A 19,627-nucleotide genomic window follows, 5' to 3' on the forward strand; every position below is an offset into this window, starting at 1 on the left:
AGGGATAGAGGCAGGAAAGAGGAATATGGAGAAGGGAGATAACGGATATAGTATTTCTTTCTGATGTGATGAACTATCCTCTAATTAGCTGCAGTGATGATTCCATTTTTCTGCAAATTTAGAGAAAACACATTGAGTTGTATACTTTAAATAGGTGTAGACCATGACAAGAAAACTGTTTAAAAGACAGGTCCTAGAGAAGGGGTTTAAGAGCATAGCTCAGCTGTACATTTCCCACAAGAAACTCATTCAACATATGACAATACAGGTGAGTAAAAAGAGAAATATATATCATGAGAGACTGAACAAAATAAAGCAAGAGCAGTTGTGTAAATACAATATAAAGTGGACCCCAGAGAAAATACAATTACCAGAAGTGAAAGGGGGCATTATACAGTAATAGAAGAGCAATTACCAAAAAAAAAAAATAGTGATTATAAATATATGTATGCTGCAGCTGAGAATCTGTCAAGCAAAATACAGCAGAATCAAAAGGAAAAATAAGAAAGTCTGTAATTTTTAAATAAAAATAGTTCTTATTCAGTACTTAAAATTAATATTCTATGTTATTTTTATTGGAAGTTTTTAATCAACCATTCATCATTTGATCAAAAAATTTTAGAGCATTTTGTAAATGTGTCACAGTCACATGGAACAGAACACTACTTCTGTAGAGGACTTCAAAATGAATAAAGTAATGTGTGTTTGAGTATCTCCCCTCTGGATTTCCCGGTATTTGCATACAAACACGTCATCACTGTATGTGGGAAATGGACTAGATACATAGATGGTCTTGCCATTCTATTTCACTCATTTTGTCATCTGAAATTCACACAAGGGCTTCATCAATACATCATCAACCAACCATCTGCCTCCCAGACAAGTGTCCTTCTCCTCCTGTATGAAGTAGATGAACTTCAGAACTGCCTTCTTATAGAAGAACACTTCCTCTGCATTTGCAAACATCAATACACCCTGCTTTGGGCCATTCTGCCTCTTTTTGGAATGAGATTTTCCTGCTCCCACAAATGTCTTACTGATCAGCAGGTAGAAGTATGAAGTATTATCTCTGTGTACCTCGGCTAGATCTTTCTAAAGTTGCTGGTGCATGGACAGGGCAATCTGGGGAAATCTGGCAATCTGCTTGCTGGTGTCTTTCTGCCTGTCCAGCTGTTCAATCACACTCTTTTCATAGTTCTCAGAAAAGCGTACTTTTTAACTAGAAGCAACTCTTAAATTGCTTCAGCATTCTGGGTACTCATTCTCTGAGTTAAATGTAAAGGACTTAGCAAGCCAAAGATTTTATCTTCATCCATTTCATCATCGCTGTCATCTGAAACATCCCTTTGTTAATCACATTCCCAACGTGGTTCTGCTGAATCAATAGCTCAGTTATCTCTGTAGGTGCTCACAGGAGCCTTCAGGAAAAGCAGCTGCAGTGATTTCTTAATTGCATCAGAATTGTTATCTGAGATGGAATAAACTTCAAATTCAATATTCACTTCCCCGCCCACAATCTCATTGTCTCCATTCTTTTCATCATGGTCTTCATCCTCAATGTCAACATGATCCTCTTTTTCTCCTCCTGCAAAACTATGGAACTCTTCATGAATTTCATGTCATCCTTGCACAGGGTCCTTACTAATCTCTGTGTTGTTCTAATTTTAGTACAATTGCTGCCCAAGCCAGCGCCCGTCTATAATTTTGTTGAAGACCAGCATGCCCCTCTGAACAACTGATAAAAACATTAAACAGAAAGGTGGGGTGCTCAAGAATCACCACCCACAGCACCTGTTCCATGTTTACTGAACACTGTAGCCCACGCTACAACAGTACACGTGCTTTTTAAGGCATATTCAGTAATACGCATCAGCTGCTAAGGCATCAAAGTACCCTGTACAAATTTTTAGAAAAGAAAAGAAATTATACTGAAGGTGCTAAAAGACCACAATGGAATTAAGTTACAATAAAAAGAGAAGGAAAACTGCAATTAACTGAGAGCTAAATCACACACTCTAAAACAGTCTACATAGCAAAGAAGACTCAAAGAAATTTTCTTAATACATCACATTGAATGAAATGAAAAATTTCCACCAGCATTGGTGTGACACAGCTAAATCCATGCTGAATTGGGTATCCATACAACTAAGCCACTACATCAGAAAAGCAAACTTGCAAATCAGTAACTCTAGCTCACACCTCAGGGGCCCAGAAATAGAAGAGTAAAATCAGACGAAAGCAAGCAGAAAGGAGGAAATAAGAATGGTAACAGTGGAGGCTAACACACTTAAAAACAGACAAGCAATCTAGAAAATGAGTAAAGCAATGAGCAGGTTCTTTAAGGCAATACATTTGACAAGGCTCTGATGAGGCTGAGAGAAAGGCGGAGACTTAAATTAGCAAAATCAGGAATGAAGCAGAGGCATGCACAGGCCCCACGGGCATTGATGGGGCAATGGAAATAACACTGTTAACTCGGCACATGTGGACCTGACACACGGGCAAATGAAACCACTTCTCAAAAATCACAGCCACAATAACTTATCAAAGATGAAAGAGATCATCTGTATAGTGCTATAATTATTAACATAGCTGAATTCAATTTTTAAAGGGCCCCCCAAAGAAATATATAGATCTGAGGAATTTTATTCTTTTAAGCATTTAATGAATTAACAATAATACTATAAGCTCTCTTCTACAAGAATGAAAACTTTCATTTTTTCCATAAAATCAGTATTACCATGACACCAAAACCAAACATATAATAAAGCAAAAATGATAAAGACAACTAACACAAGTATCTCTTATGAATATAAACTCAAAAAAATGCTTAGCAAAATATGAACAAAGTGGATTCAACAATATTATGGAGTTATTCATAGTCCCTTTTGTATAAAAGGAATTAATCCAAGTAGGATTTGTTTCATGTATGCAATAAACACAATAAAAAATAATCAATATAATCCACCACATTAGAAAGATAACAAAGGAAAATCATATGATCACTCAATTGGGAGAGAAAAGCACTGTGTAGCCTCTTATTGGGAATGTGTTCATCTCTAGACTTCATGAAGATCCTTGCATTTCAGTCAAAACTGTCGTAGTGAACACAGCGTGCTTTTCACTGCCGGATCCCGGTCCTTACGCTCCTTCTGTAGGCTGGTTTATTTCCTGAGTGACCACCTAAACTGCCAGAGAAACTGTCTAGTCATCCCAATACTCAGCTGCAACGTGTGTTCATAAACTCAAGGTTGCTTGTTTTGAGGCAAAGATGATTATCTCTACATTTGAAAACAAAAAGATTATTTTACATGCGGAATTTCAAAACCTGAACATTTCAAACTCCAAGTTAAAAGCTCAACAGACTGGATACTAAAAAGAGGCCATCCTGCTTAAGGGAGGGAGACTGTTAAACTTTACATTTTGTGCTCTTTGCCTGAGGAAGCCTACAACACAGGTTCATAGGAATCTCCTTCACGCAACAAGAAAGTACACATTTACAGAGATTTGACAGGCTGTGGTGTACTAATGATCTGACTTGACTACAGAGAAAGCTCAGATCCCAGACCCTTGAGCTGCCATTGCTGACAGACTGACACACTCTCGTTCCCACAGTGAAAATCGCCATCTCCTGGCACCAGACGGTCCCCTCTACAACAAGAACAGAGGAAAGTCACCATGAGCACTGCAGGCAAGGTAGGTGTCCTCTCTCTGTGTATGTCATGCCATGGTTGTGTCAATCCCCTAGGCTCCTGCAGGACATGTGATCTCAAGATCTCCCCCCTTCCCTTCACTTATCCCTTGTCCCTTCTCAGTTTTTCCATTACTGCAGTAAGTACCATACAGACTCTATTTCCGATTTCCCCATTCAAAGATGAAGCCCTTCTTAAGGATTCCTCACAGGCATGGATAGTTAGCTAAAAGGGACGCAAGGACTGCAAAAGAGATCTGGAAGATGGCAGCTCAGGGAAGTTTCAAACCTACACTGGCTTCCCAGAGGAGGTGGCACTGAGGGAGAAAGTTACCTGAGAAATGGAGACTCACCAGGTAACAGAGGACAAGACTTTGTAAGCAAGTGAAACCACAGAGAAAGTATAGAGGCAGAAAGACCTCCTATTTGATCATCTCCCAGAAGCCTGTGTGACAAGGCTGAGGTGGAAAATGACAGGAAACAGGACTGCAGAGAGACCAGAAGACGGCTAAGCAACTGGCAGAAGAATCACTCCTACTGCATCAGCCTGGGAGACCACTGAGGCAGTGACAGGGAGGGTGCATCTGAAGATGAGCACACCAGCCAGTGGAGCAGAAAGCTTTTCCAGTGGTTCATGTGAAAGGCAACGGGAGGGTCCAGACCACACAGAAGTAGCGAGAAAGAAGAGGAGGGCACAGATTCCAGAAAATGTCTGATTGTGGACAGCGAAGGACAGAGAAAAATTAAGGCTACTTCCCACGTTTCTGTCTTGGATGAGTGGTTGGATTTCATGTTTGAAACATGGAAAGTAGATGTGTACTGTGTCCTTTAAGGTACAGATGAGAGAAAGAATGGCTTGTTTGTCTATTAACATATTGAGTTTGCAGTCCATGGAAGACATTCAAACAGCATATAAATGCTTGTCTAAATCTTCAGGAGAAATTTGTCCCATAGATACAGTTTGTACAAGTCATCTACATAAAAGCAGTGACTGAATACATAAAAGTGGAAGATCATTTATACTAAGGATGGTGGGCTGATATCAGAACCCCTAAGAACTGCCTTGGCATTTGCAATCTCTCCAACATCAATCAATCTCCAATGATTACATTCCCATTTATTGATCTCCACCATCAGATTGTCTTCACTCTTTGTGCCATAACTCACTGCTTCAATCCAAGGTCCCTCATACCTGGGATCATAAATGTCCCCACACCGTAATATCATCACAACCCTGAAGTAAGTGGGCAATTTCATTCATAATAATAGCAAATGCATGGCATCTAACCAGGAGTGGTGGCATGTGCCTGTAATGGCAGCCTAGGGAGTTGGAGGCAGGAGGATCATAAGTTTAAGAATAGCCTGGGCTACATAATAAGACTGTTTCAGAAGAGAGAGAGAGAGAGAGAGAGATCTATCCATCCTTTTTTATATATGTGCTTTGCTATAAATATATGATATTTGTTAGACCAATTTAAATATAGAGGAAGAAAGCATAAGAAAAACTTAAATTATAAGACCCACCAATTTCAGTATATATTTAGATTTTTCCATTCCTTTATTTTCCTATTGAGTATAGACAAATTAAGTACTTTCTGGTAATGATTAATATAAGAATCTTCCACCTTTCAGACCTCCTAAGTCTCCCATTCTCCCCCCATCTGCTGTCCCCAGGTGATCAGATGCAAAGCTGCTGTGCTCTGGAAGCCTGGAGCCCCACTGAATATGGAGGAGATAGACGTGGCCCCACCAAAGGGAAAGGAAGTTCGAGTGAAGGTAAGACAAAATCCACAATTCCACATCACAACCAAAGCTGTTTGATACAAATTATATATCCTTTTCAGAATTTCCTACTCAAAAAGAAAACTAAATGTTTCTTCTGTCTGGAAAAGGTTAGAGAGGTTAGTATCTGTCCATACTGCTAATCAGAAGAAGAAAACTCATTCAGTGGGGTTTTTCAAGCTTGCTTACATACTTGGAATCACTGAGGAGCTTGAAAAACATTAATTGCCTCTCATCCTGGAGATTTTGAAATTCTGAAGTTAGGGATTGATTGGTTTGGGGTGGCACCTATCCCCCAGACGACTCTAACTGGCTCCCAGAGAGCAAAAATGCAGCTCATCTGACTGACCTTGTGGTTCAAGGTCATTAGATTACTTCCACTACAGTGGCGGGGAGTATGTATTATTTACAGATGGACTACAGAGAGACAGTTCTAAGTTACCTTACCTACACAAACCATACCCTCTTCTCAAGGAACCTTCTCTGGTATCTATCCCCTACTGAGTGAGAAGGGCAGTACTTAGCAATCCCTAGCAAGCATACTCCAACAAGGTTAAAACTCACACAACTAGTTTTAGACTCAAGACACCCAGCCACTGTCTGACAAGCTACCCTCTGTCGCTCTCACCTGTGCATTGGAACCAAGTTATAGAGCAAGGCAGGTGCTGGCCAGCGGGGGAGAGAGACTGGGGCCAGTGCCGCTAGCCATTGTTATCCAGGTGATTACGATAAACAAACGCAGGAAACTTATCTGCTGAGGAATAACAGGACAATACCAGCTCCAGTGTCAGAACCAGAACAGAATAATGAACGCAAAAACACGTTGGCTGGTGCAGTTCTAGACCCAGGAGCTTCAAATGCCCTTCCTACAGTTGGGTCACAAGCACAACACAGTTGGGACTTACAATAAAGCAGGATTGTTAACGCAGCTTTTAAATGTGTTTTGCACGATAAACTAAAACTTTAGTTAAAACAGGGAGCATTACTCTTTTCTCAACCTTTTAATTCTATAATTAGCTGTCTTCTTCCACACTCCCACCCTCAAGCTCACGGAAGGGCCAGGTCGGATCTTTGGTATCACACTGAGGTTATTTCGATTGGAATCTCCCCGTTAGGCTCAAGTGTTTGAACACTCGGTCCTCAGTTGAGGTGCTGTTTGCGAAGGTTATTGAGAGACGCAGCCTTGCCAGAAGAAGACACTGCGGACAGGCTTTGGGAGCTCATAGCCTTACCTTACATCTAGTATGTGCTCTGATTCGCTTTTTTGGTTGAAGATGTGTTCTCTCAGTTTCGTGCTCTGATTGTCTGCTGCCATGCCTGTCCCTCCATTACTCGAGTCTTCCTCTGAAACCGTAGCTCAGTATAAACTCTTCCCTTTTGTCAGTTGTCTGAGCCGTGACAGTTTGTCACAGCAGTGGAGAAGTCACTAATGCACACAGTGTGCTTCTCCAGCTTCTCTTTGACTCCATTAAACTGTGACTCAGCACTTGATCTTGGAAATTAATCAAGGAAGAACACTGTGTTCCTTCACACAAGTAATTGTTGACAGCTGTCAATAATGAGAGCGGTAGAAGTGAACGCACTAGAAGCCTTCACAGAGCAGCAGATCTGAAGCTCCTTCACAACAGACAAATCTCAGTTCTCTGTGCTTTCCACACAGATGGTGGCTGCAGGAATCTGTGGTACAGATATAAAAAGTATGGATGACAAAAATATTGCCCAGTTTTGCCCCATCATTATGGGCCATGAAGGAACCGGCATAGTCGAGAGTGTGGGAGAAGGAGTAAGCACGGTGAAAACAGGTAAGAAGCAACATCCGGCATTGAGAAATGGCAAGTTGTGGAACCACAGCAGAAAATCAGGTTAAGGGCATCCCTTAAATGTGTCATTATGAAGCAAACAAAAAGAAAGGTGGGGCTGGAGAGATGGCTCAGTGGTTAAGAGCACTGATTGCTCTTCCAGAGGACCCAGGTTCAATTCTCAGCACCCACATGGCAGCTCACAACTGTCTGTAATTCCAGTTCCAAGGGACCCGACATCCATGGCAAAAACACCAATGCACAAAAAAATAAAAATAAAAAAGAAAAGTGAAACACTGCCCATTTCTCATAGGGGGAGTCACAACTGTCTCTAAATAACATGACAGTTGTAATGGGGGTTAGTCTTCACATTTGTATTTTGAAGAAAAATGCACCAAATCTAGAGTTAATGAAGAAACAATGAGGAGAAAAAATGACAAGGAATGAGTAAACTGGAGTGCACTACTGAATAAATCGATCAATGAAGTGAGGGCAGTGGCCCCAATTGTTTGGTTGGGTCTCTTGGGTCCCCTTGACCAACAACTTGAAGCAAGGTGTACCTTCACTGGCATTGGGAGTTTGATAGTCTGTGGCTCCTGGAGGGAACACTGTCACCAGATGTTTGGAAACAATTTAAACAAGATGTACGTGTGTATAGATATGTGTATATGTATGTACAAATGTGTGTATAGATATGTATTGTGTATGAAGATATATAGATACGTGTATAGATATGTGTGTACAGATGTGTAAATGTGTATATAGATATATTTGTGTGTATCATTACATATAAATTATATATATGCATGTTTAAATGTGTGTATAAATATGTATAAATGTGTGTAGATATCTATTTGTATGTATATGTATATATGTGTGTAGATATCTATATATGTATGTGTATAGATATGTATATATGTGTATGTATATACATATTTATTTGTTTTTAAGTTTATAAAATAATGTTTCATTATGGCTTTTTCAAATAGTTTTTAGTGTTATTTATCCTTCCTCACTCTTTCTCCCTCTGTATTCTCCCATTTCCCCCTCCCCGTTTAGTCCGCACCCCATTTCCTCCCTTTCCTTCTTTAGAGCATCTTTGTCCTATGGCTTCCTCCCTAGAACTCCTCCTCTCTGCCTCCCCCATGGTTTCTTTTGCTTTCCTGGCTTCTGAGCTTACTCCAGGATTTATATTCAAATCCAAAATGTAAATTCTCAAACATAAGAGAACACATGGCATTTGTCTTTCCAGGTTACCTTACCAGTATATTATCCAGCTCCATCCATTTGCCTGTAAATTTCATGAATTCGTTTTCTTTGCAGCTGAAAACAGTATCATTGTGTATCAAGATCATGATTTCATCCCACTTCCATCAACCGAAGAGCATCCAGGCGCTTCCATCTTGTCACTATTTTCAATAAGAGACAATGATATGGCTGTGGGGTAGAACATTTGAGTCCTTTGCTCTTAGGATGAAGAATAGTTTAGCTGGGTCATACAGTGAAAAAATTGAGTTTGTTTGTTTTTTTTAATGATTCTCCACGATGATTTCACGAATGGCTGCAAATCCAGAGTGGATTCCAGTCTGCAATGCCACCAACAGTGACTAAGGGTCCCCTCTCCCCACATCTTCACCAGCATTTGCTGCCAGTTGTTTTCTTGACCCTAAGCCATTCTGACTTGGGTAAGATGAAATCTCAAAGTGGTTTTAATTGGCATTTCCCTCATTTCTAAGGTTGCTGAACAATATCTTAGCTATTTTTGGGCCATTTTCACTTCTTCTGAGAACCCTCTGTTCAGGTTATTAGCCCATTTTTTCAATTGGGTTGTTTGTTTCCTTGATCCTTTGTTCTTTGAGTTCTTTGTCTATTCTGGATATTGATTTCCTATCAAATACACAGCAGGCAAAAATTCTCTCCAACTCTGGGCATCCTCTTCACTCAGTGGACTGTTCCCTTTGTTGTACAGAGGCCTTTTGGTTTTATGAGGCCCCGCTTGTCAATTCTTGGCCTTAATTGCTGAGCAAATGAAGTCCTATTCAGAGTGTCCTTTCTTACACTGATATCTGGTAGAGTACTCACTATGTTTTCTTCTGGTAGTTTCAGCATTTCAGATTTCATATTGAAATCTTTGATCTATCTGGAGTCTTTTCTTTTTTCTTTTTTTTTTGAGGAGTAATAGATATGGGTCTAATTCAATCTTCTATATATGGACATCCAGTTTTCCCATCACTATATGTGGAAGCAGTTGTCTTTTCCCAGTGTAGAGTTTTGCCAACTATCAGATGACTATATGTATATGCACTTAAGTTTGCGTCTTCTATTCTGATCCACTGACCCACCTCTCTGGTTTTGTGTGAGTATTATAGCTCTGTAATACAAGTTTATATATGGTGTGATAATTTATATAGCATTGTTCTTTTTGCCCAGGAGTGCTTTGGCTATCCCAGGACTTCCATATGAATTTTGGATTTTTTTTGGTTCTATTTCTGTGAAGGATGTTATGGGAATATTCATAGTGATCACATTGAATCTGTAAATTTGATATGATGGCAACTTTCACAATGATCCATCTGCTAATCCATGAGCACAGGAGTCTCTTCCTTCTCTAACGTCCTCCTCAATTTCTTTCTTCTCAGTTTTCAAGTTTTCATTATAGAGGTCTTTGACCTCCTAAAACTAAAACCATAATAGAAGAGCCTAAATTCTAACAAAGCTTTTAAATTAAAATGTATAATAAATTACTATATTTGGCAGTAACAGACAATGAAGCAGTCAATAAATTCACCCCAAGCAAGACACTCTGATTTTCTTCTCTTAATTTGAACATAGAGGTACAAAGAGCACTTAAAAAAAAAAAAAAAAAAGGAATATGTTTGCTCTCCATGGCCACAAAGAAAGAGAGGAAGTACAACACAGAGCACAACTTGTGGTCAATCTTCCCCCAGTTCTGGGCCTCATTCTTTGAGCACTGTATCTATTTTGACTCTAGCCCCACAGTGGAAGTTAATGCAGAGGACATAACATGTAGTTGAAGGCTGTCTTAGTTATGATTTCTAATGCTGTGAAGAGACACCATGACAACTCTTATAAAGGAAAAACATTTAATTGGGGTAGCTTACATTTCCAGAGGTTTAGTCCATTATCATCATGGTGCAACATGTAGGCAGATATGGTGCTGGAGAAGTAGCTGAGTATCCTACATCTTGACTTGCAGGCAACAGAAAGTGGTCTGTCTCACTGGCCGTGAATGGAGCACGAGACTTCAAAGTCCACCTCCACAGTGACACATATCCTCCAACAAAATGAAACCTATTCCAATAAGGCCACACCTCCTAATAGAGCCACTCTCTTTGGAGGCCATTTTGTTTCAAACCACCACAATGGCACACAACTAAATTTTTTGCCTGGGTATTCCAAAAGTGTCATACAAGGTGGGCATATCTGGAGCCAGCTCCTAAGTATTCAGCCATGGCCTTGGACTGGATAGGATGCTGCAAATATGTTTGTGATCAAGCACAATTAAACAAATAAATAGTTCTTCATTATCACATCTTCTTGGTGCCTTGCTATTGACAACCTAAGAAATCAGACTACTCAACATTAACACCCTAATAGTTACTTTGCTTTTTAGGTGATAAAGTCATCATCTTATGTCTACCACAATGTGGAGAATGTAACACTTGCCTCAATTCCAAGAACAATATTTGTAAGGAAGCTAGGTAAGTCTTTATAACTATCTTTTTAAAAGTCTAATTCAGTTTCACATGAAGAGATTCAAGCTTTTTGATACAACATAAAGTTTGTTTCCTTTCACCTATAAAAAGACTGTCAGGGACACATCTGACGTCTGAAGGCAACAGCAGAATTACCTGCAAAGGAAAGACAGTGTATCAATACATTACTACGGGCACCTTCTCCGAATACATAGTCATAAAGGAAATCTCAGTCGCCAAGGTTGACGAAGATGCTCTTCTGGAGAATGCATGCATAATTGGCTGTGGGTTTGCCACTGGCTTTGGCGCTGCAATCAACTCTGCCAAGGTGAGGGGCGTTCACGTCCATTTTAAAATAGAATCAGTAGGATAAGGAGGTGAAACACCTCTCACATTGGGGTACCACATGGTCATACCACCTGAAAAAATGAACAAACTTACCTCTGAGAACTGCAAAGTTCATTAAACTATATGATTGCCTCCCAATGCACTCCCTGCCATGCAGGAGTATAAGTATTCAGACTTTAAATACAACATAATTATAACATGACTATATCTTTCCACATTCCAGTGTATTTAATTTATCAAGCAATGGTGAAAATTTTCACTGTTCTGCTGCTAAAAACTCATCAAGTTTACATTCTAATTTAATAGTATATTACTTAGTAGTAAATGTTAAAAAAAGAAAGGGAGAGGGACTGAAGATGTACTTCAAGGACAGAACACATACCTAGTGTACACAAGGTCCTAGATTCAATCCAAGTACACCAAATGTCTTAGGGTTTCTATTGCTGTGAAGAAACACCATGACCATGGCAACTCTAATAAAGGAAAACATTTAATTGGGGTGGCTCCCTTATGGTTCAGAGGTTTAGTCCATTATCATCTAGGTGGGAAGCAAGGCAGCATGCAGGAAGATATGGTGCTAGAGAAGGAGCTGAGAGTTCTTATATCTCCACCCACAAGCAACAGGAAGTAAGTGGTCTGCCTCATTGGGCACAGTATAAGCATATATGAGGCCTCAAAGCCCACCTCCATAGTGACACATATCCTCCAACTAGAGCACAACTACTCCAACAAGGCCACATCTCCTAATAATGCCACTCCCTTTGGGGGCCATTTTTTTTCAAACCACAACACCAAATGAATTTTTAAGGGTATAAGAGAACCAATGGAGAGGTGATTATACTGACCAGGGAATCTCATTCTGACTGAATGAGCTACAGTTAAATTCCTTCTCTTGGGATATCATTCTAAACATCCCATCTCAATTCTATAAGGGGCCTTAGACATTTAACTCTTTGCATTGTCCACTGTCCTTTAGTCTCAGGGCTACACACAGAGATGGGATATGTCTTAGTCAGCTTTGTGTCATTGTGACAAAATACCTATGATAATAACATTGCAAAGAAGGAAAGTTTGTTTTGGCTCATTACCTCAGAGATTTTAGTCTGTGGGGTGGTCTTGGGGGCAACCTTGGGGCAGAAAGTCATGTCAGGGAATGTAGAGTGGGACAAAGCTGACCATCTCATGGTATCCAGGATCAGAAAGATTACAAATGGGAAACAAAAACAAAGGAGATCTGGTGCCCTAAAATCCCCTTAGGGTATATACCCATGATGTTTTCCTTCCATTGGGCTCCTTCAGAAGGTTCTGCTACTTAAGATGCCAAGGGCTGAGGAGTAGACCATTATTACATGTGTCTTTAGAGCATGTTCAAAATGCAAACTATATCAAGTTGGAAGATGTTCAATTTAAATTGGTGCCACACTGCATCACATAACATTTCTTGAGTAAACAATAGGAAACAGAACAATTCTGATAACACATGAGAAATCACACAGTTTCTCTCAGGCTAGAGATATCTCGCTGACCTGGCATGATGAGTAACCATGGCAACTCTGGGCTGTCAGCCAAGTTCCCTGATGTGTAGTCTATAAAGCAAGGAGGGAGGCATGTAGCACTGGAGTACTCTGCATGTTCTAAAGGTACAGTGACCTTAAAAGTGTCCTGGGACCTAAACATAAACAGTTAGTTGGCTAAACCTTGAGTCCTGCATTATACAACTGATGCTAGAAGTATGTGCAGAGTCAATCTGTGCAGGGAGTTATGTCTTTAATGTTGTCAGCCAGACTTTTGCAAGTGAAGAGCTGACACTAAAGTTGCTTCGTGCCTGAAGCAACTTGGTTCAACAACCAGACACTTGGGAATCTGTCCTTGTGCAATTTATTTGCAGGGGCAACTATCTGCTTTGAATTTGCGCTGAGGTCTTAAATCAGCTAATAGTGTAAAAAGCTGAGAATATTGTTATTTTCCTATGTCAGCCTGAGCTATAAAAAATATTCTAGTATTGTTTCTATTCATCAAAATTATACAGCTTAAGAAGAAATCATCTTTCTGACCATCCACAGATAAATGTGTGCCCAGAAAGTATAAAATACACCACCAGTGGGCTGTGGAGAGAACCCCACAGCTGTTCTTTTAGGGAGGAACTGTGGCAGCACATGAGAAAGTTACCAATAGAAACAAATGGTATCCAGCCAGTAACCCATCAGAGAGTTAATTCTTCTGGTGGGTCGAACTGTTGAATATTAGTTGTCATCTGATGTATATTCTATGGCCTCCAGCAAAATTTCATTACATTACTTTCATTCATGCTGATTCCATCCTGGGACTTGAAATTCTCTCCTTGTAGGTAGGTTTTTGTCCCTGTAGTAAAAGTATCACACACCAAGAAACAGTCTGAGAAACTAAAATTCTCTAGATGTATTTTACCTAAAAATGTCCTTTCCTTCAGTAAGGACACAGAAGACTGGGGAACAGCTCACTGGTAGAAGCTTCCTTCTTAGCATGAGACTTGGTATCACTATTTACCATAGAGGGGAATGTTCATGTTCCTTTTGCTTTTGATCTGTCTGCCTTTGTGCTCAGGTGTCTCCAGGCTCCACCTGTGCTGTGTTTGGCCTTGGAGGTGTTGGCCTGTCTGTCATCATTGGCTGTAAAGCAGCAGGAGCAGCCAGGATCATCGCTGTGGACACCAACAAAGACAAGTTTGCAAAGGCCAAGACAGTGGGTGCCACTGAGTGCATAGACCCACAAGACTTTGAGGAACCCATTCACAAAGTCTTATTTGATATGATGAATGATGGAGTAGACTTCACGTTTGAGGTCACTGGAAATCCAGAAACAGTGGTATGTGATCTTTGGAAGTGAAAATTACCAGTATATTATACCAGTTGTTTAATATTTTAATTGAATGAACATCTTACAATTCCTTCTACATTCCTCTATTTAATTTTCCTTGTGGTCCATGTCATGCCCACTAGAACATTTTGTTTATTTACTTTCCAACTGAACCTACAACTCTGCTATTGAGTTTGCTTATCCCTCTATTCCAAAATTATTTTCCTTCAATTAAGCATAAAGAACCGTCAGACAGAGATTACATGACCACAGGTAGCCTGAGATGACTATGATTTTCAAGCCAGAACACTTAAGTGAAAGCTCCACCAAATTGTCCTAGAAAACAATGAGCTTTTTACTTTTGATAAAAAATCTTTCATTTCATGTTAGATGTGAGCTTCTGAACCAAGAAAAGCATTTCCTCATTTGATTAAATGGGTCATTTCCAAAAAATGAAGAAAAAGAGTAGGGATTTTTCTGCGTGAACATGGTTAACATATGGAGATAACATGAAAGGCAGTCACACCAGACTCTGAGGAAAGTTTTCTTTTGCTCTTGAAGGAATGATACATTATCATTCCATGGATCCATTTCCAGGAAGTTATGCAGAAAGCAAAGAGGAGTCCCTTCAAACCCAGGTCTTTTCCCCAGAATTCAAAATTTCTTACAGTTCACCACAGATAACCCTCTCATCTGAGGAAACATACAGCAAAACCTTTATCCCAGTCTTGTTCTGAGAAATAGCCTTTGAAAATGACTAATGGGAAGGTTGTGGGTGGTCACTTTGTTAGCATGTCATATTATACAAATACCTGATTGTCCCTTTTGAAACCTAAAAGAAAAACATGAACTCAAAACAACTGCCCACATCATAAGTCTTACAAAAACTGTTGTTATCTTTATTACTACAATGGTCTATAATGATCTTCATCTTTATTCAATTTGTTGAATCCTAAAATGGTAAGCACTATTCTAGGCAAAAACAATATCTTACCTATGTTGTAGAACATCTTCATAATATTGATGCTATTTCAAAGAGAACAAGGAAAACCAGAAAGGAAGTGATAGGTCATTAAGCAGTCAAGCTGAGTAAGAGTGGGTCCAACTCTGAAGGAGGTGGTTTTATCCTTTTTCTGTCTTACATTGCTCAACAACAGGCAACTGCCCTGGCCTCCTGCCACAAGGATCATGGAGTCTGCGTGACTGTTGGATCATTAGCATCTTGGAATCAACTCAACATCAATAGTCAGTTGTTCTTCTCGGGACGTACTCTAAAAGGGTCAGTTTTAGGAGGTATGTACAGAAGAAACTGAATACTAAAAATGAGGAGCTAGCAGGAGGAAATAGAAAAATGGGTCAGAAGTGCCTAAGGAAAAACATCAATCAATTCTAGATTACACTTCTTGTTTTAATGTTTAAAACTCAAGTTAAGAAGTAGATATTAGCTATGTCCTCTGTCTCTTCATAAGCTTTATTTCATGCAAGGAGAGGAAAATAGAAAAAGACAAAATTTTATTTATTGAATTGTAAAACAAACAACACAACACTCTAGGTACTGGGGATGTAGCTCAGTGACACAATGTTCGTGCCATTGCTGAAGTCCTAGGTTCAAAACTACCCAAACTTCAACAGTATTGAAACAAATACCTGTACCTGGAGTTTTCTCCAGTCCTGCCTGGCCCACAGTCAGGACAAATCTCTCTCACCCGCCAGTCCCGTAGCCGCTTAGACCCAACCAAGTAAACACACAGAGACTTATATTGCTTACAAACTGTATGGCCACAGCAGGCTTCTTGTTATCTACTTCTTCTATCTTAAATTAACCCATTTCTATAAATCTATACCTTGCCACATGGCTCATGGCTTACCAGTATCTTACATGTTGGTACTCATGCCAGCGGCTGGCAGCGTCTCTCTGCCTCAGCCTTCTACTTCCCAGAATTCTCTTCTCTGCTTGTCCTGCCTATGCTTCCTGCCTGATTACTGGCCAATCATCATTTTATTTATACAGAGCGATATCCACAGCAAATACCTGTACCCCAGCTAAATTATATAAATGTCCCCTGCGATTCTTTCAGGTATATGCTCAACTATTAGTAGTCATTATCAAAGCAGTATAATATCTTATCCCAGATGAATGAGCTGCCAATATACCAACTCAACAGTATTAAAAATGATGGATTCATAATTTTCAAGGAATATTAACAAAGGGGGGTTCTTTAATAACAAGAAAATGCAAATTCTCTTATCCAGAGAAATAAATCATTTCATGGAATCCTTTAGGTTCCATTATTTAAAATATAAAGACTTTAGAAGACTTTTATTTAAAGTAGGAAATAAATGAAATTATGTATTCCTGCCTAGGATTCTGGGCTCATCTGCAAGCAACCTAATGGGGTTTTGTTGTTGTTGTTGTTGTTTGTTTGTTTGTTTAAGATTTTAATGTCTGTTTACTTTCATGTATGTGGGTGTTTTGTCTGCATGTAAGTCTGTGTACCCCTGGGTGCCTGGTGCCCATAGAGGACAGAAAAGAGTATCCAGTCCTCTGAAACTAGAGTCATACACAGTTGTGAGCCGTCCTATGAGTGCTGGAAGTCCAACCCAGGTCCTCTGAGAGAGCAGCTAGTGCCCTTAACTGCTGAACCATCTCTCCAGACCACAGTTTGATTTTTAAGGAGCCTCTAGGTGGCGTTAGTTCTTGAACAAAAACATGAAATTAGGAGTTTTCTGAGCACTGGGAACTGTGATCTCCAAGTAAACAGCGGCAATGAATTGTCAGGCGTTTGGAGTGTTACCCACTTCATTTGTACAGTGAGCAAAAAGACCTGTAAGGGGGGGAGTCCTAATTCAGCTAAACGCTTTAGCTGTTCAGTTCCTCTACTTGGCTCACTGGATAAACACCACTGCTGCTTCCCTCTGCTGTGTTTATTATGATGGTGTTCATTCCAAATGCATGTGTCCGACTAAGCTTCGTAACATAAGATCATGTTATCTTGAAAAACCCTTATAAAGAACCAAATTTTTTAAGCACTTAAACATTCATTCAACAATCATTAATGAAGTGAATTCCCCCTATAGAGAGCATAGTCCTCTGGTTTTACAGCTTCCAATCAAGGGTGTTACTAAGATTGGGAGACAGATCTCCTAACCTCCTACAGTGTGTATAGGGAAGAACCTCCCCTACTCAAAATTCCATTAGTGCCCTCGCTGAGAAACAACACAGCCTTTCTTTGTTTTTTGAAAAACACTGCCTAATTTTGTCTACGTACCCAGGACCTTCCTTCTTTATTCATTTCACTTTATGTTATATTTTAGTGTGTGTGTGTGTGTGTGTGTGTGTGTGTGTGTGTGTGTGTGTGTGTGTGTGTGTAAGAGGTATGTAAGCACCTCAGTGCTTATGTGGAGGTCAACAGTCAAGTTTGTGAAGTAAGTTCTTCAGACCACCTTTCAAGACTTCCAGGAATCCAACTCAGTTCTCCAGGCTTTCACCACAAGTACTTCCACCCACTGAACCATCTCCCCAGCCCAGTGCCTTTCTTAGTGTTCTCCCACTGAAGTAATAAATAACAACAACTGTTTTTACATACATTACCAAAATGCTTCATTAGATCACCAATAAAAACAAAAGAAAAAATAGACGAGCCTCATAGGCTGCAACAGATAACACTAGCTAGAATTTGTGGTTACAAACAGGATCATTAACTTTTAAAACACATCTGTTAGAAGAGTTTGGGGCACTTTTGAGAGTAGGTTGAAAGGCTAGAGAAGCCGACATTAATTGGAATGAAGAAAAGCAAGCATGAGGATCACAAAGATGGCTCAGCAGTTATAAGCATGTATGTTTTGCAAAGGACCAGAGTTCCTAGTATCCATATGCCTTATGCCCATGGAGGCCAGAAGAGAATGTCAGCTATCCTGGAACTAGAGTTACAGACAGTTGTTAGCTGACATGTGGGTGTAAGGACTGGTGCCCATGTTCTCTGAAAGAGCATCCAATGCTCTTAACTACTGAGTCACCTCTCCAGTCATATCTATTTTTTTTTCTTTAAAAAAAAAATCAAGCAGCTGACAAAGTCCTATGACATAGTTATGAGCAGAGGGCACTAAGCAGAGTAGAGGAGATCACACCCTGCAGCTACGCCATGCTCACCTCTTCCACACAGGAGGCCAGAAAACTCTGGTTGTGACTCATTGACCAAGGTACTTAGAACAGTGTGAAATATATACACTTTTGAAAGCTCACGAGAATAGAGAAAATACATTGCAAGGCTAATAATGTTGCTTAAGTTAACCCCAGAGGACACATTTTAGTAATAATTCATACACATTAATTTTCTTATTTGGCTTGTTCATGAAGCTGCATGTCAAAACACACACACACACACACACACACACATTTCTATGCTTTTAGAGAGTGCAGTGTTGATGATCAAACCTAGAGCCTCATACCTCAGCCACGTGTTCTCCCAATTGAACTACTTCCCAACACCTATTTCTAACCTTTTAATTCATTAATCATCCCAGGACTGTGGCCTTCATTATACATTAGGTTTGAATTCACTGATCTACAGAGACTACAACCTAGCACTAGGAACATCACAAGATGAGATTGAATTTCTATTGACTTTGAATGATGCCCTCTGTGTCAGAGGCATCAGCGGTCCCTGGAAGAGCACAACCCTAGGTGTGGTCTGTATGGTTGGAACAGCACTCATTATGATGGGGCAAGTTGATGGAACAGCAAAACTACTCTAGCAGTTTGACATGGCCAATCTTTCTTCCTGTCATCCTTTCTATCTTCTTTCCTTTCTTTTGTCCTTAATCTCTTCTTTATGATTTGAGAATTTCAAATATGCATATATAGTATTGTCAAATCCACACATGATACCATTCCCAACACGACCTTTCTTTTATACTGAAATCTCATGGGTAGAGTCTTTCATAAGTCTATGTTTTTTTGTGTATTTCCAGGCTGGAAAACCAAGGATGATATCCCTAAGCTAGTTTCTGACTATACAGCCAAGAAGTTTACCCTAGATCCACTGATCACCCACACCCTGACTCTCGATAAGGTCAATGAAGCAATTCAGCTCATGAAAAATGGGCAATGGTAAAAGTCGTTTTTAATCTGTGTGTGGGTGTGGGGACAGACAGCTTGTCACTGCTGCAAATGCTGCACAAAGAACCTTTGAGGAGCTCAGAGCCTCCCCTGCCCTCTGAATGTGGCTTTATTGCTGACTTATAAACTACATGATCCTACAAGTACTAAGGTAGTAAATATCTTAGCATTATTTTTTATACAACACAGAACTAAAGGTGTCATCCCATGAAGTTATGGTCCAAGTTTAGGAACACAGTTTACAGAGCTGAAGAAATGGCTCTGCAGGTAAAAAGCACTTGCCACAAGATGAACATCTAATTCCTCAGCAGCCACTTAAAGATGGAAGGAGAGAACT

The 19,627-nt window shown here is 39.9% G+C and overlaps 1 protein-coding gene, 1 long non-coding RNA gene and 2 pseudogenes across 2 annotated transcripts in view; 1 reads left to right on the forward strand and 3 right to left on the reverse strand.

The window, feature by feature from the left end:
• Nucleotides 1-810: 810 nt before the first annotated feature.
• On the reverse strand, nucleotides 811-6,788 carry LOC128106698 (BRCA2 and CDKN1A-interacting protein-like; annotated as a pseudogene).
• LOC128106776 (uncharacterized) lies at nucleotides 1,590-1,688 on the reverse strand (annotated as a pseudogene).
• On the forward strand, nucleotides 6,710-19,285 carry LOC128105082 (alcohol dehydrogenase 6). Its single transcript, XM_052729928.1, has 6 exons — nucleotides 6,710-7,275; nucleotides 10,907-10,994; nucleotides 11,100-11,316; nucleotides 13,920-14,180; nucleotides 15,329-15,464; nucleotides 19,143-19,285. The coding sequence occupies exons 1-6, from the start codon at nucleotides 7,134-7,136 to the stop codon at nucleotides 19,283-19,285; spliced, it is 987 nt and encodes a 328-aa protein (XP_052585888.1). The 5' UTR covers nucleotides 6,710-7,133.
• The window catches only part of LOC128105083 (uncharacterized), a 42,833-nt gene continuing 33,382 nt past the window's right edge, over nucleotides 10,177-19,627 (reverse strand). The window contains exon 7 of the long non-coding RNA XR_008216196.1: nucleotides 10,177-11,144. This is a non-coding gene — a long non-coding RNA (uncharacterized LOC128105083). The remainder of the gene's footprint in view (nucleotides 11,145-19,627) is intronic.

Source organism: Peromyscus californicus, unplaced genomic scaffold, assembly GCF_007827085.1.
Source record: "Peromyscus californicus insignis strain IS unplaced genomic scaffold, ASM782708v3 Scaffold_9__1_contigs__length_137607984, whole genome shotgun sequence".
Taxonomy (NCBI): Eukaryota; Metazoa; Chordata; class Mammalia; order Rodentia; family Cricetidae; genus Peromyscus; species Peromyscus californicus.